Genomic DNA, 14291 nt, shown 5'->3' with positions numbered 1-14291 from the left:
AGCTGAGTCAGTCTTAGGGTATTTTTCTTTAGGTGGTTCTTTTCCTTGTTGTCCCCTTCTGTGCATATATATAGATAACATATATTTGAGTATTTATTTTTTTTAATGTATCTTCACCTATAAAATAATTGTTCTCTTCTGCAAGCACAGGTCAGACACTCATCACAGTGAAGTGTGGCTGTACAAGCAGTTTAAGGGAGGGCCATGTGTGCTGGGTCCAGTGCAGCAGCCCATGCATCCCCAAGCCCTTCTTTTAAAGAGGCAAAAATTAACACAGCCCTCCTGGGTCTGAAAAAAAATAAAAATCCGTGCTGGGCACGAAACGAGTCAGAGTTGCCCTCCCAGATTTAAGGAGCACCTGAGAGACAAGAGTCAGTAGGTGTATAACTCACACTCCCCCAAATACACACTTTCCATCTTCTTTAGACAAAAATTGTGCACACTTCTTCATCCTTATAAACTGTGTTCCATTATAACTCAGTAAATCAGTGAGGCTGAGACAGAGCCAAGAGGGGAGCCTGAGTTTTGGTTTTGGTGATGTAGTCCTAAAACTCTTCATCCAGTGCCCCACAGTGGGGCTGGGCCAAGGGTCTGTTTTGGGGTTTGGGAGTCCAAGGGATGCTGGTGTTCCCCCCCCCAGCAGCACCTTGTGCCACTGGCCAATGGCTTGTCCAGCAACTCCCACACCGGAATTTGGGCATTTTCCCACTCACACAGATTCAGAGCACGGTGTTGAAACTGGTTGCTGAGCCCAGCTGGCAGTGGAGGCACAGAGGTGAGCTGGTCCAGATCACATCAAATCATGGCTTTGCCTTCAATGCTTGGCTTCACTTTTTTTAAATTTCTTTTTCAGTCTGTGCCAGCAGGGTGGGCAAGACATGACTTGCGCCTGTTGGTGGGCGAGCGTGGGCTGGGAAGGGTCATATCCGGGTTCGGGGGGGCCCCGGCGCCCTCCCTGTTTTGCCAGCTTAAGCAGCGGAGCAAACTTCTCCCGGTGTGGGCTTCCTCGAGGCTTGAGCAGGCACAGCCACCCCGAGCATGAGTCACGGCAGGTAAGGTGGCACAGTGCCGTGGCACTCGCTGCCTGGTGCCCGGCTCCAGGGGCAGGCACCGGCAGGATTGCCAAGCTTTTTAGGGCAACCCCGTTCTGAGACAGCTGCCGGGGTGGCTCGTGCCTCACCTCTCAAGCAAGAAGGCTGCTGGGTGCATGGCTACTGTTTTTTTGTTTTGGTTTGGGGTTATTGTTTTTTGTTTGTTTGTTTGTTTGTTTGTTTGTTTGTTTTTTTTATTAAAAAAGCATTTGCTGCTGGAGCACGGAGCTGCCAGTGGCCCAGGGGTGCAGCCACAGCGCCGAGACGCGCCGGGTTACCCGGCACAGGCTGTGAAGCTCCCACCTCTTCCCCGAGTGCCGGCAGCTGCCCGGGCTACCCAGAGCCTGCTCCAAAGGCACGTGGGGCTTTCCCGCCTGTAAGTGGAGGGCCAGGATTTGGGGTGAGGGGGGAGAGGGACAGAGGGGAGAACATTCCCCAGCTTGGGCTGTCGTTAGCTTTTATGCCTGGTGGAATAATTGATGACCTATTTGCTGTTATCAGAGTATTTGCTCCGAGTTGAGTCCCTGCTCGGGAAGCTTTGCTGTTAAACCCCCCACGTGTGGCAGGGAGCTGTGACAGGTGATGGTGTGAACACCCTTAGCGGTACCAGGCTGTGCAGAGGTGGGCAGAGGCTGGCCAGGGTTGCTTCTGGCTGGGGTGACCAACTCCTCTTTATTGTGCAGGATGTGCTTTGGGAACGCAAATTGTTATGGCTGAGCAAGAATTAAACTATTAAAAAATTATATCTATAAATTGTGTGGCAAGTTTCAGAAGTCGTACCCACTAACATGACTTACTGCAGCTATTTTGTAGACAGCCCTTCTGGCAGGGCACAGAGAAAACAGGTGACTACATCTGAATAAGGAACCATCCGTTTGTGGTTTTCCCTGTGCTGACCTCTGTGTTAGCCAGTTGCTGCTAATTCATGCACTTTGAGTAGCAACTAATGCACATAAAATCCCATGCTGGTTCCAAACCTGTTTTGATTTAGTCAAAAAAGGTCTGCAGATATACCTCCCAGCTGAGGAAGCTGCTGTACTGGAGAGCTCTTCTTTCGTGTCGTACAGTGGAGCACAGAATACTGTGGGGAAGGAGGAGGGTGAAAATGGTCACAGGGCTGAAGCTGAAATGAAAACATACACCTATTTCCAGTTAAATCCCTATTCATCACTTCTTTTTTTTCCAGGACATACAGGACTTTTCCAAGAAAGCCATGAGAGGATTTCTTTTTTTTAAATGAAAAACTGCAATTTTAGGAAACAGCATTCTGGACCTTATGTACATTTCTAGTATCACTTCCTCTATATTTTTAAGCTGAAATCCTCTTAGCATGCAAAGTAAATAGATTATGATATACTGAAGGATTAAGAATCACTGTCTGGTGTCAGATTAATCCCTCATATAGACCATCACTTGTACTGACAGAAATATGGCTGCAATTCAGCAAAATAGCTGTATGGCAAGGCAGTGTGTCGTAGCCTCTTACGCAGAACAAGCCCTCCGTCATCGTGGTCCGTCGCTGTGCTGTGTGTCCTTCAGAAATTAAATTTATGGGACATTAAAGACATCTTCTTTTACAATGGCCATTGCCATTATGGCTCTGTGTGGGGAGGTGATGCAGCAGCCTGCTCTGTTTCAAAGCTCTCCTTGTTTATTTTTCCCTGTTAGGTGTACAGAATCCCATGGATTGCAACCCCTTTGCTCCCTTCAAACCACAAACCAAAATGTCTTTGAATCCTTTGAATGCACTCATGGAAAGGTGCTGACTGGGATGAAGTGCTAAAATGGTGCAACCAAAATCACCCATCAGGCAGCAGAATTTTGACCCATGGGGGGAAATGGCTGGTGACAGCAAGCCCAAGTATTTTATTTGGGTGAATACAGACTTTTGGTTAATAAAATACTTCTAATGGCTTGTGGATTTCTTTATTTTTTTCACATTTTGCTTTTATTTTCAGTTCCATCATACAGACTTGCTCACCATATAAAACCAATCTGAAGAAGCTCACTGGCTCTAGGTTGCAGCCACCCAATGCTCCCCAAAAAGCTCAGTCTTAACCCACACGTGCCTATGGCTGAGCACAAAAAATCTGTGTCCGTATACTCTGCGCTTGATCAAACGGTGGGAAGACAGACCCGTGATGATGCTCGTCCCTCTCTTCACTGCCAGGAAAAAATAGAGGGCTGGAACAGGTTACGTTACCTTCTCAGTGCATTTTTTCTTTGTGGTTAGAGGAGGCAGATTAAAATCTGGACTCCAATGGAATGATGTTTAAGAGGCTCCGCATCTTTTTTTCAAGGCAAAATAATGGTTATTCAACTAAGATGATATATCTAGATATGAAAATGGAGAGCATTCTTTGAAAAATGCTGCCAACTGTGAAAGGCTGCTCTTTCACAGAGGTATCCTGAGTGAAGATCTTATCTGCTGGTATCTCAATAGGACGGTTTTCAGAGCCTTAAGTGGAAATTCAAATCTGCTTCCAAGTGAAGATTGTAAAAACATATAATGCATAGAGAATTACAGACTTCCTCCTGAAAAGCTTATGGATTCATCCAAGAAAGGCCCCCAAAAATTTTTCAACATTGAGTTTGTACAGTAAATGGGTATCAGCAATTACTCCCTTTTTTGATGTCTTTAAATGACATGATGAAAACGTCACCAAGTTGCCCTCCACAAGCACACATAAAGGCACTTTGTGCATGGACACGTTCATGTGAACTTAGAAATAATTTGGAAGTCTAAGGGCAGGATATTTTCTAAGCCTGTTGTCTTGTCATCTGCTACTGGTCAGATCCAGGGCTGGCTGGAAGTTTGCTGAAGGACTTCCCGTGAACTTCACCACCTCTTCTTTGCTGTGGGAGCTCAATCACACCAGACCAAAGTGCACAATTTGGAGAGACCCGCTGTCTCTGGTCGCCTGTGGGGGAAATACAGGAAGGATCAGGCAGGCTGCAGGGACAGGCAATGAGGGACAGAAACACAGGTATTGGAAATACCATCCCAATCCAGGGAGATGAGACAATTGCAGACACGGTCCCATTTTAGCCTGGGAATAAAGGATGCAGCCCTAAGCGGTGGAGCTTGCCTTGTGGTTCAAGGTAAGACACCTCTCACATTTTTTTAAGCCTACCTTCACAACCCCCCACCCCTGCTGTTCCTGGAAAAAACAGGCACTGCAGCTCCAGCGACTGCTGACAGTGTCTCCTGGGACGTGAGAGGCTGGGAGCTGAGGCTCCACCTGCCTTTGAGACCCCTTACCTGGCGCCTGGAAGCTTATTGGTGAAAGTGAAACTTTAGATTTTTGTTACCTTTTAATTAAAATATATTGCAAACAGCACAAGGCTGGGCCAATGCCAGTGGGTAGCCAGCCAGGTTTCCCAAGTTATGTGGGGATGGCATTTTGCATTCCGCATACAATGCAAATACGTGATTTAAGCACAAAGCCCTATCCTGCACTCGGGGTGGAAACTCCAGCCCTCTGGTTTTGCAAAGGACACGACGATGGGGAGAACGTGTGCCACAAATAGAGGTTATTTCATAACACAGGCTAGCGTGCCTGCGAAATGCATGAAATACTTTGCCTTGGAAAGCGATGTAGTCTAGTGAGTCATTGCTTTCTTTTGAATTACAGATGAGTAGCCAGCCCTTCATGATGCAAAGAAGAAAACTAGGTGTGGAGCTGGAAACAAAGGGAAACGTGTGTTTGTCCTGTCTCGGAGGGCAAAACGCACCAGCTGGCGTGGGAAGAGTGGGTGGGCTTGGCCCCAGGAGGTGGCTTTCAGGGCTGTGTCAGGCTGCACAGGTGAGGGCAGACAGGACTCATGTGAGTGATTCCCTGGCTCCTTGACTCCAGGAAAGATGAAAAAAAAAAAAAATCACTTAACTCTTGAAGCTTCATAAGGAACCTTTACCAGAGCAGCAGCTCCATCTCATGGCATGTGCATTTCACCACAGAGATAGAGATCTCCCTCCAAAACAGCATTCCCTGGTACAACCTCCCTACCTCAGCATGGAGGGAGCAGTAAAAGTGCAATGGCTCCAAATAAGCACTGTATGAAGCACTCCAGCCCATTGCTTGGCTCTTCCCTTGCAGGGAGATGGTGAGACGTGGCCCGGGAACAATACGACCCCTTGTTAATTCTCAGAGGTAATTTGAAGACGACAAGAAAGTGTCCCCAGTGTCTCATCCGAATCAGTGCTTGCATCCCAGACCCCACCAGGTTATTCCAGTGTGGAAACTTGAAGCACTGCTTCACCACTGAGACTTCTTAGCTCTCTTCAAGGAGGTTGTGAGGTGCCTTACTTGGTAGCTGTCTTCCTCCCCCCAGTCCTGGGGTTGTGTCTATGTGCCTTGGGTTTTGGGTGGCTTCAAGCTTTCTGTGGGCTCTCCTTGCTCTCTGAACGACACATGTTGGAGGCTTCAAAAAAACCATGATTTATTTTTTTTCTTTTTATTCAGTAAAGCCCTGAGGAACATCAGTGATTGAATGTGAGGAAGGGGTGGCTATTTTGCCCCTAGAGCTGTGTCAGGGCCTGATGCAGAGAGGTTTCTGCTGGTGGTTGCATTGGGCACCAAGAGAATAGGTGGGAAGGTGAATCTGGGCTAGGAAAAAACCCCACATCATGTTTGATCATATAGAGTTCAAGGCTGTTTGGGTAGGCCACTGCAGTTCAAGGCTCAGGGTCCTGAGTGCATCAGGCTCTCAGATAATTGACCTGGGGTTTGTGATTTGTGCCTGTCTGGGGAGAATTGAACAAGAACTCAGCTCTGCAGACCTACCTACTTGGTTTTTAAAAAAAGCACTTTTCAAAAAAATCCTATTTGCAAACCTCTCTGGTCACACGAAAGAAGACTTGACGGTGTCGTGTGGGAAGTCCGTGATGTGGCATCAAGCTTGTAGAGGTATTTAATGTTAATCAAAGGCTGAAGAGTAGTAATGACTGGAAGCCTCTTCTGATATCTGCATCTCTTCTGATGCAGCACCCCGGCAATAAAAGACACCGTAATAATTTGGTGAGAGTTGATTTTCATAGTGCAGGAAGATGGGTGTCCAGGAGCAGGGGAAGCCAGCACTGCTGTGCTGCTCCCTATGGTGATGAGCCGCTAGTCATCTAGAGAAGGAAAACATGAATATCCTGACAGGAGAGCATCTACTCGTGCCCTGGAGAGTTCAGATCGCGGGGCTTTGCATGGTAATGATGTGGTCCCGCTCCGGCAGGCGAAGGGAGGAGTGGTAGGGGAAGGCACACCCTGTAATTGAAAAGCCACTAAGTCATCTCAGACCTGCAGGGATAGCAGGATGGAGGCTGTGGTTTGCTCTGTCTCCACAGGTCTGAGGCAGAATGGAGGATCCTTTTACTCTTCTGTAGTGGGAAATGGCTCCCAGGAGGCTACGCTTTTCCTCCCGGGGATTATTCGCAAGGGCACGATGAAAGTGGGAAAGGACAAGAGTGGGAAAGAGAGGAATAAATGAAGGAGCCACGGGGAATTATTTTAAACACCTGTTCTTTTCAGATGAAGATTGCCCGATTCCAGGCTGCGGGAACGACGGTGTGGAAGGACATGCCTGATGCTAGGACCCATAGGTACTACTTTTCACTGGAAATGCCTTGTTTCCCTCGAATAGCATCACATAAAACCATTCTGGCTGACAGATATTCATCTGAGTGGTAACATATTAAAACAACCATTTGGTAGTCATAAGGCACCATTGACTTCAGCATCTTAAATTACCATATATAAGATCAGTCTCTGGTCCAGAAACAAGAGAGTAGTTGAGATAAATGTTTTCCAAAGGGTCTTGTTTTTACCAAGGCAGGTGTTTTTACCAAGACTAGGGTGTTTGGAGCCTTGGTTTTGCTTACGTAAGTCTAGGTGCTGCTAAATGGAGACTCTTTGAACTAGCCTACACAGCTTGCTCAAGATGATCAAATCCCAGAATAACACAGATGAGGAGGGGCCTTTGTTTTCAGCCTGCTCAGAGCAGCAAGACTAGGCTGGGTCTCGAGCAGGATGGTCCTCCAGGCTACCCTAATCTCATCTCCAGCCTTTCCTGGAAGACAGGGCTGAACAAATCCTGAGCACTCCAAATATTGTGGATGAGATGCACACTTCTCATTTGCTTCAAGCCCTGAGGAGCCATACCCAAGCAAGCCATGCTCAGGGCAAGAAAAGCTGCAGCTTATCCTCACTCCTCTGGCATCTACCTATGCTGACCCCACTTTCGTCCTCAGTGCTGGGATCCTCTGGCCGGTGCCGGTCCCAAACCAGCGTGGCAAAGGTGGTTTGCATTCATCCTACCTGTGATCTGAGACCACCACAGCAGCCCTCACCCATCATCACCCTCACACCCAGGGGCTGCAGGCAGGACACATGTCACCTGTGCTCGTGCAAAGCCACCGGCACTGCTGGAGGGACACGGGTGGCCCCCGTGGCAACAGGGTCTTGCCTCTGAGCCACTTCTCTCATGCTGTAGGGCTAATGCTTTCCTCCAGAAACAAATCTTGTTCAACAGCTTGAGCACTGCTTGGCTGTGTGACAGCCAGCTGCTCTGGCAGGTCACTGGGAACAGTTTGTTGCACGATCTTTAGAGTTTCAGGGAGGAGAAGCTTCCTCATAGCTGAGAGAGCAGCGAGTAAGGAAGACACGTGCTATGGTGCCCCTACAAAGGATAGGGCCCGTATCAGATACATCCCCACTGAGGCCTCTGTGGCCATTTGCACTGGCAATAGGTCACTTCTGGCCCCAGACTTTCACCAACAAACTGGCAAAGGAGGGCAAAGCAAATCCTCCGTCTCGCAGCTGCAGGGATCTTCCTGCAGAGTTGCCTGTGCAAGAAGGGCCGGGTTTTGGGTGTGCTCCCCTTGGGTGGCACCAAGCCCAGTATTGTGTGAGTTCCCTCTGAAGCAACATGAGGGAAGTGGTGGCAGGGGGATGCCAGCTCAGGGAAGCAGGAGGGTGAAAGTGGGACCCTGGGAACAGGCTGTCCACCAATGTACTGATGCAGCAGGCTGGTGATGGTGTCCAGGTGAAGGGCTGCTGCCTTCCCTTGGTCCAGAGAAGCTCAGATGGAAGTGCCCCATTTCCCCATGCACAAGCAGCTCTGCGATGTGTGCTGAAATCAAGCCAATTCCACCCGGGTCACAGAGGTCACACTTTGACCACACCAGCTCTTAGTACTGGTGACCACTCAACTGCAGTAACTTTTTGGAACCAAAGAGTGCTTTAACCACTCCCTTGGATAAATCCTTAATGATGTGATGGCAAAGCTTTCTTCCGTGTATCACTCTTGTTATACAGCCTGTACATTTGGGCTCGTGGATTTTATTGTCAGAGTCCAGAGCTTTCAAATTACCCTCTCAGTTTATTAATTCAGCTCCTGACATGAAATCAAGTAGCATCTTCCACACAGCTCGGGGAAGGAGCAGTTAACTGCTGGCTAACCCGGCCGCAAATCCAGGGATCCCACCAATGCCTCCAGACCATCACTGCTGCTTTATTTCACTGTACTCTGTATCCTGAGGCCACCGAAATCACCAAAAGGCCAACAGGGACATGCTTTGAGTATGAGGATTTCCCATTGGTGTGACTCCAATGTGGTGAGCTCTGGCAACTGGTCCCCAGCCTTTCCCCATCCTCCACCCAGTGAAAATGTGCAAGGGCCCGCAGGAGGCTGCAGAGGTGGGGCCGGTGTGTGTTCTTCTTCAGTGCTCCAGGACTGGTAGAACAGCTCTTGGAACACAATTTTACTTGGCACAGGCTGGTTTTGTAATGAAAGAAATAAATAAGTGCCATCCTGCTCCGCTGGGAGGTTGAAGCGTTTCCTTTCCTTTTTTTTTTTTTTTAATGATCTGTTTGCACTGAGGCCAAACACTGAACACTTTGGCCTCAAAAACAGAAGTTTAAACAAGAACTATAACTAGGAGGAAGCTAAAACACAAGCACTCTTGTGCCTCCATCCACGGTGTCGTGAAATTTATTTTATTATTTATTATATTTTATTTCATAATTTTATTTTTTCCCTTAAAGTAGAACTGAAGGAGTGTGTTGGTGCTGCCAATTCATCAGCTCTGGAGATAGGTTCTCTATATATGTGCTCTATATGCACTCCCACCAACACCCAACCTCCTGGGATACCAAACCAGGCCAGAAGGGAATGTTCCCACAGGAGATAACTGTAACAGAAGGATCTGGGGAACAGGGTATGGTCTCCCTGCCCACATGGAGGTCTCCTTCTCTCCTGCCCCACCGAGCTTCTTGCAGGCCGCAAGGATGTGAGCCAGTGCAGGAGAGGGAGGAGGACAACAGGACTGGAGGCTGGCAGTGGGGGAAGGGATGGACCACCTTTTTTGGCAGCACCTTGCAGTTCAATCAGTTCAAAGTTATCATGAAACCATAGGGCAGTATTTCACTCCTCTTTACTGAGGTCTTGAAAGTGCCAATACGAGCACCGGCTACTTCATGTAAGACAAACATGGATGGAGGGCAAGACTTTTATGCTCTGTGCTCAATACAAAGCAGCAGGTGAAGCCCTGCTCTAGCAGAGCAGTATAGGAGCATTTCTACCAATTTGAGTGAGAGCCCTGCAGGCAGACAGCTTGCAGGGACAGGCTTGGGGAGTTTCAGGAAGCTTCAAAATAGAGTAAATAATAACAAGCAGAAATAAAAAAAGTAAATCAGAAATGGGTCACCTGCTCCGAAGGAATGGCTCTCATATTTCCTTGAAAAAAAAACCCCAAGAAAACACAGTGTTATTTACATTCCACTTCACTCACTGAAAAACCGAAACAAACAAAGGTATGATATTAAGTAACTTTCACTTTTTCAATAAAACAAAGCTATTTTATATCATGTTATTCAATGGATGAATTAAAATATTTAGTATATTCCTTATACTAGTCTATACATGTAGGATACGTATATTCCCTCAAACACTACAACAAGTTAAAGCAACCATGATTTTTGTGGATAAGGCAGTGTGGAGATGCAAGGCAAGCAGTGGACTGGGGATCCCACATCGTCCCAGCTTGGTGGAGAGCTGTTGCAGGACTGGGATGCACACCCTGGGACAGTCCTGGCTGCAGCACACCTGTCTGCCTGTACTGGGGTAGCTCTGGGGTGGTGGGGCATGGGCTGCCTGCCTGCCTGAGTGCTCGCCTTCTGTCTCGGGAGGGATTTTCAGTCTGTGTGCCGCCAGGTTGCTGCAGGAGGTGCTTGAGGATGAGGCTTCATGTTACAGCTTGAGCCGAATTAAGAGCTGCCAACATCAAAAAGAAGTCCTGCTGCAGGCAATGTCCTTCTGCCCTTCGCTTGGTGCTGTCTGTGGTGTCTTCTAATCCCCATGTGAGGCAGTTCAGCTCATGGGATGGACAAAAGGCCACGGGAAAGAAAACAAGCAATTTTTTGGGTAGGGTTACTATGCTGTCAGCTCCCATGGATGTGGGTGGAAGAAGGTGGTGAGGGAACAGCAGGACCTTCCCATTTTGATGGTGGCAAGCTGCTGGTTCAGCTTCACTGTAAGGTGGAAGTGCACCCATAACTGGCTCGTTTGAAGTGACCTGTTTCAGTTGTGGCTCTGGAACTGCAGTTACGCCTTGACTGACCCTGCCAGCATGCCTGGACACTGGCTCTGTTCCTACACACCTGTCAGCAGAGCGATGGGACACCCGGACAAGGCAGAAGATAAAAGTCCTCGTCTCACCCCTTGTGCAAACACTCTCACCTATCCCTGCATGGCTGACTTCACAGGACAACTCTTTAACAGTGACTTTCTCATGCTGGGCTGCTCCTCTACTACACTGCTGCACTACCTTGACACTGCTACGATGGAGACACCAGGCGCTGCTGAAGCAAGGCAGCCACCTTCCCTTACTCCAGAAGCCCTGCAGGAGCAGTGCATGCTGCTGCTTCACAAGCCATGCAAGCAGTGAGGCTCTGCTGCTGCTATTGCACACCCAGTAACAGAGCAACAATGGCTGAAGGTAATAAACCCTGCCTGTTTTTGTTAAACCATGAATAACTGCTGCAAGATAAGGAGATTCATATGATCTGTTGAACTTATTCTACCTTCCATGAGCCGGTAGCTGAGTCCTCATGCCTCTGCCTGTTAGGAACACACAAACCAAGCTCATGCTGCAATGCTGCTTGACTTATTTTTATTCCGAGATCCAAATAAATTTTCAAGATATTAATCACCATTATTTTTAGTTTCATACCCTTGTGCGTATTTGAAAGAGACCTGTTCACTTACCTTCCTGGCTGCTGGGAAAGGGTTTCGTGATCAGGGAGGTGGTGTGGCCACCCGCTCCAGGCTCAGTGTCCTCTGCCTGTCTGCAACTTGTGGGTCTTTGAAAACAAAACAGAAGTGATAGAAGGGGAGGGAGCAATGACTGCAGAGTTGGGGAGATACTGCATAGCAGAGCAAAGCTGTTTTGTTTGTTTTCTATCTTGTCAAGTATACAGCAGCCCGTGTAATTTCCTGGCTACAAACTGTAGCCCTTTCTATCAGATGCCAGTAGGTTTGTTGACTGAGCATCACTACGATCACTCATTTGGCCGTGCAGTCACTCCAGCACTGTCCTGTCATTCAGAGATGAGGTGTAAAGCTGGTGTTTTTTGGAGCAATTACAGTTTTGTTAAGCAAGAAGGGCTAGGGATGTGCATTGCACAGAGCAGGCACCAGGCACTGTTGGCAGCCCAGCCTGGAGGAAGTTGGGTGAATGCCAGGATGGGAGTATGTCAGACCAAAAAGGCAGCACTGATTTTTCTGCAATTTTTACAGTTAAACCCTCTCCCCTCACCACTCCACCACTGAAATCCAAGTTGTGAAGGAGCAGCAGGGAAAAAAGCACCAACTACGTGTTATGGAAAACACAGATGGATTTTTATTTATTTTTTTTTTTGGTTTTGATAGTCTTGGTTTCTTCACTCATCATTAATCTCTGCTTACATAGGCATGTGGAAAGGCAATCCATTCCCAATGCAGTGTAACTGGAAATTTGGAGGCCATGTTGTGTCACCTTGGCTTGCTGGCTCGCTGCTTGTCCTGCCATACACAAACTGCCAAGTGCTCAGTGAAGTCCAAGGGAGCATTGCCTTCACCAAGAATGAGTTGAATAGAGAAAATAGACTAAACATCCAATGCCAGGCCATCTGGGAACTCCTTTGGGAGGATTCTCCTCATTTGGGTGGCTTTTCCTCCTCTGTGCATGTAGTCATGTTTGACTCGAGTAGTGTTTTACCCAAGGGTGACTTTCAGATATGACAGCAGTGTAGGTGTGAGAATAAAAATGTGAATGCTTCTGTGCAGCACCCAATTTCTTAACTGCCACAGTGTGAAATCTGGTTCAGCTTTGATAATACAAATAACACATTCCAGGCATAAAAAGCCCTTTATTACTGATGAGGACATAAATAATTAAAGGAAAAGCTCAGATTTTCCCCATGCCTCTGTCTTCACACTACCAGTCGGGCATCAGCTATGAGAGCAGCTGGGCATATGTAAAGCAACTAAAAGCAACTCTCCTCATCAGCTTTCTCGAGACATTTTTAAGCTGCAGTAATGCAACTCTCCCATCACACTAAGCTTTATTGGTTCAGTAAAAGAAACTAAGAAACTTCATTGGAGACCAGATTATGCTGCTTGCCAAAGCAGGGGGATTCTTCTGCTCTTTGACCCCATTATCTCCTCCGTAGTGTCTTGATCAGCTTTCTCACACATGGCCTCGGATTCTGCCGAGACCCACAAATTGCTTTTTTGCCTGCCAAATTGCCATAACCCTTCTATTTTTATATTTTAAAAGAGCTTAAACCCCTCCATCCTCTTTGGCTGTGTCTTTAAAAACTGACCAGTACTGGGAGGATTTCATGTATATCCGAAGGTTTAGAAGAAGATGTTACCTCTACTGAGCTTCTAGTTTTACAGTCAACAGACATGAAAAGCCCAGCGGGGATAAAAGGAACTTAACCAGTTCTGTCTAATGCATATAAATCTACCTAAGAGCTCAAGGCACTAGAAGTACTCAATGCACTACATTTATCTCAGTCTAAGATAGAGAAATGGGTCTTCAGCTCACATGCCACATGTCCCATTTTGATGCCAAGTTAATATGAATTAATAGACTGAGATGAATAAACAAGGTCAGTCTGGGCTGGGCCAAGTTGAATCAATGTAAAATAATTGTCAGTATTTTCTGTCAGCAACACTGGTTTATCTTGGCTCGGGATTCTCGGTGCTATAGATTATAAAATGTTTTCAGTGGAACAGTTGGCAGACATTTTATTGATTTTTCTTTGTTTTGTGAATGCTGGAAAAATTTCCATTAAGTATACACGCCGTTCATGTGATGAAGCCAAATTGCTTTTTCAAACTTTTCTTTCTTCAAGTGTGCTAATGCGTTAATACATTAGCAATCTAATTTAATAAAGAGGACCTTTGTCTGGAATCAAGAGGCCCTAGAGAACACCTCGATGCATCTCGAGCACTCGTGGGCTAAGAAGAGTTAATTTTGTACTTTCGAGGTGCTGTACGCACACTGACTAATTAATTTGCCCCTTTGAATTTGGTAATATATTATCTCAGCTTTACAGACGTAGAAACTGAGAATGCAACTTCACACAAAGCCATATATATCTGCCTGCTGTTGTGTTCTCGATGCACATGAAGCTCCAGGGCTGAGCAGTGGCAGGGAATGAGAAGGAAGGCTGCAGCAACTGGGCAGGAATAGCACCGTTGAGCTGCTGAATCCCACTTCTGACACGGAATTGAAAATTGTCAGGGCAGATAGAGCAGCTTGTAGGATTACACCTGGACCTGGCAGACTGTATTTCTCAGCCTACATTCCTGATGTTCTAAGACTAGGTTTGCTTCGTGGTCAAAGGGGCTTTTGAAAAAGATAATTGATGGTGGAAGAACAAACAGAAATGCCGTTACTGTGATGAATGCTTATTTTAATTGCATGAAACACTGAAGTAAGAGTAAGAAATCCATTTAGTGTCATTTTTTATGGAACACACAAAAGGGGATGTTGTGGGATAACTCTAATTCTCTCTCTCCATGGTGATTTTATAGCCAACATATGCAGATATGAAAGATGCTCTTAACACTTCCTGAGGTTCTATCAGTGATGTTACAGATTCAAAATATACAAACATGCTTCTGAGCTTAAATAAAAACCTTATAGAGAAGTAGAAATAT

The 14291-nt window shown here is 46.8% G+C and overlaps 1 protein-coding gene across 9 annotated transcripts in view; it reads right to left on the bottom strand.

Moving 5' to 3' along the window:
• Positions 1 to 2164: 2164 nt before the first annotated feature.
• The window catches only part of WDPCP (WD repeat containing planar cell polarity effector), a 148244-nt gene continuing 136117 nt past the window's right edge, over positions 2165 to 14291 (bottom strand). For 3 of the 9 annotated variants that reach the window (XM_051783640.1, XM_051783642.1, XM_051783641.1), the window contains 3 exons: positions 11346 to 11440; positions 9787 to 9815; positions 3901 to 8855 (listed from right to left, as the gene is read on the bottom strand). In XM_051783640.1, coding sequence (XP_051639600.1) covers positions 8592 to 8855; positions 9787 to 9815; positions 11346 to 11440 — 388 coding nt within the window. In that variant the 3' untranslated portion in view covers positions 3901 to 8591. Of the gene's footprint in view, positions 8856 to 9786; positions 9816 to 11345; positions 11441 to 14291 lie in introns of all 9 variants that reach the window. The other 6 variants (XM_051783646.1, XM_051783647.1, XM_051783645.1 and 3 more) reach the window with 5 other exon arrangements.

Source organism: Manacus candei, unplaced genomic scaffold, assembly GCF_025592945.1.
Source record: "Manacus candei isolate 608988 ecotype Guabito, Panama unplaced genomic scaffold, ASM2559294v1 h1tg000017l, whole genome shotgun sequence".
Lineage (NCBI taxonomy): Eukaryota > Metazoa > Chordata > Aves > Passeriformes > Pipridae > Manacus > Manacus candei.
This window is presented reverse-complemented; position numbering and strand designations above follow the sequence as displayed.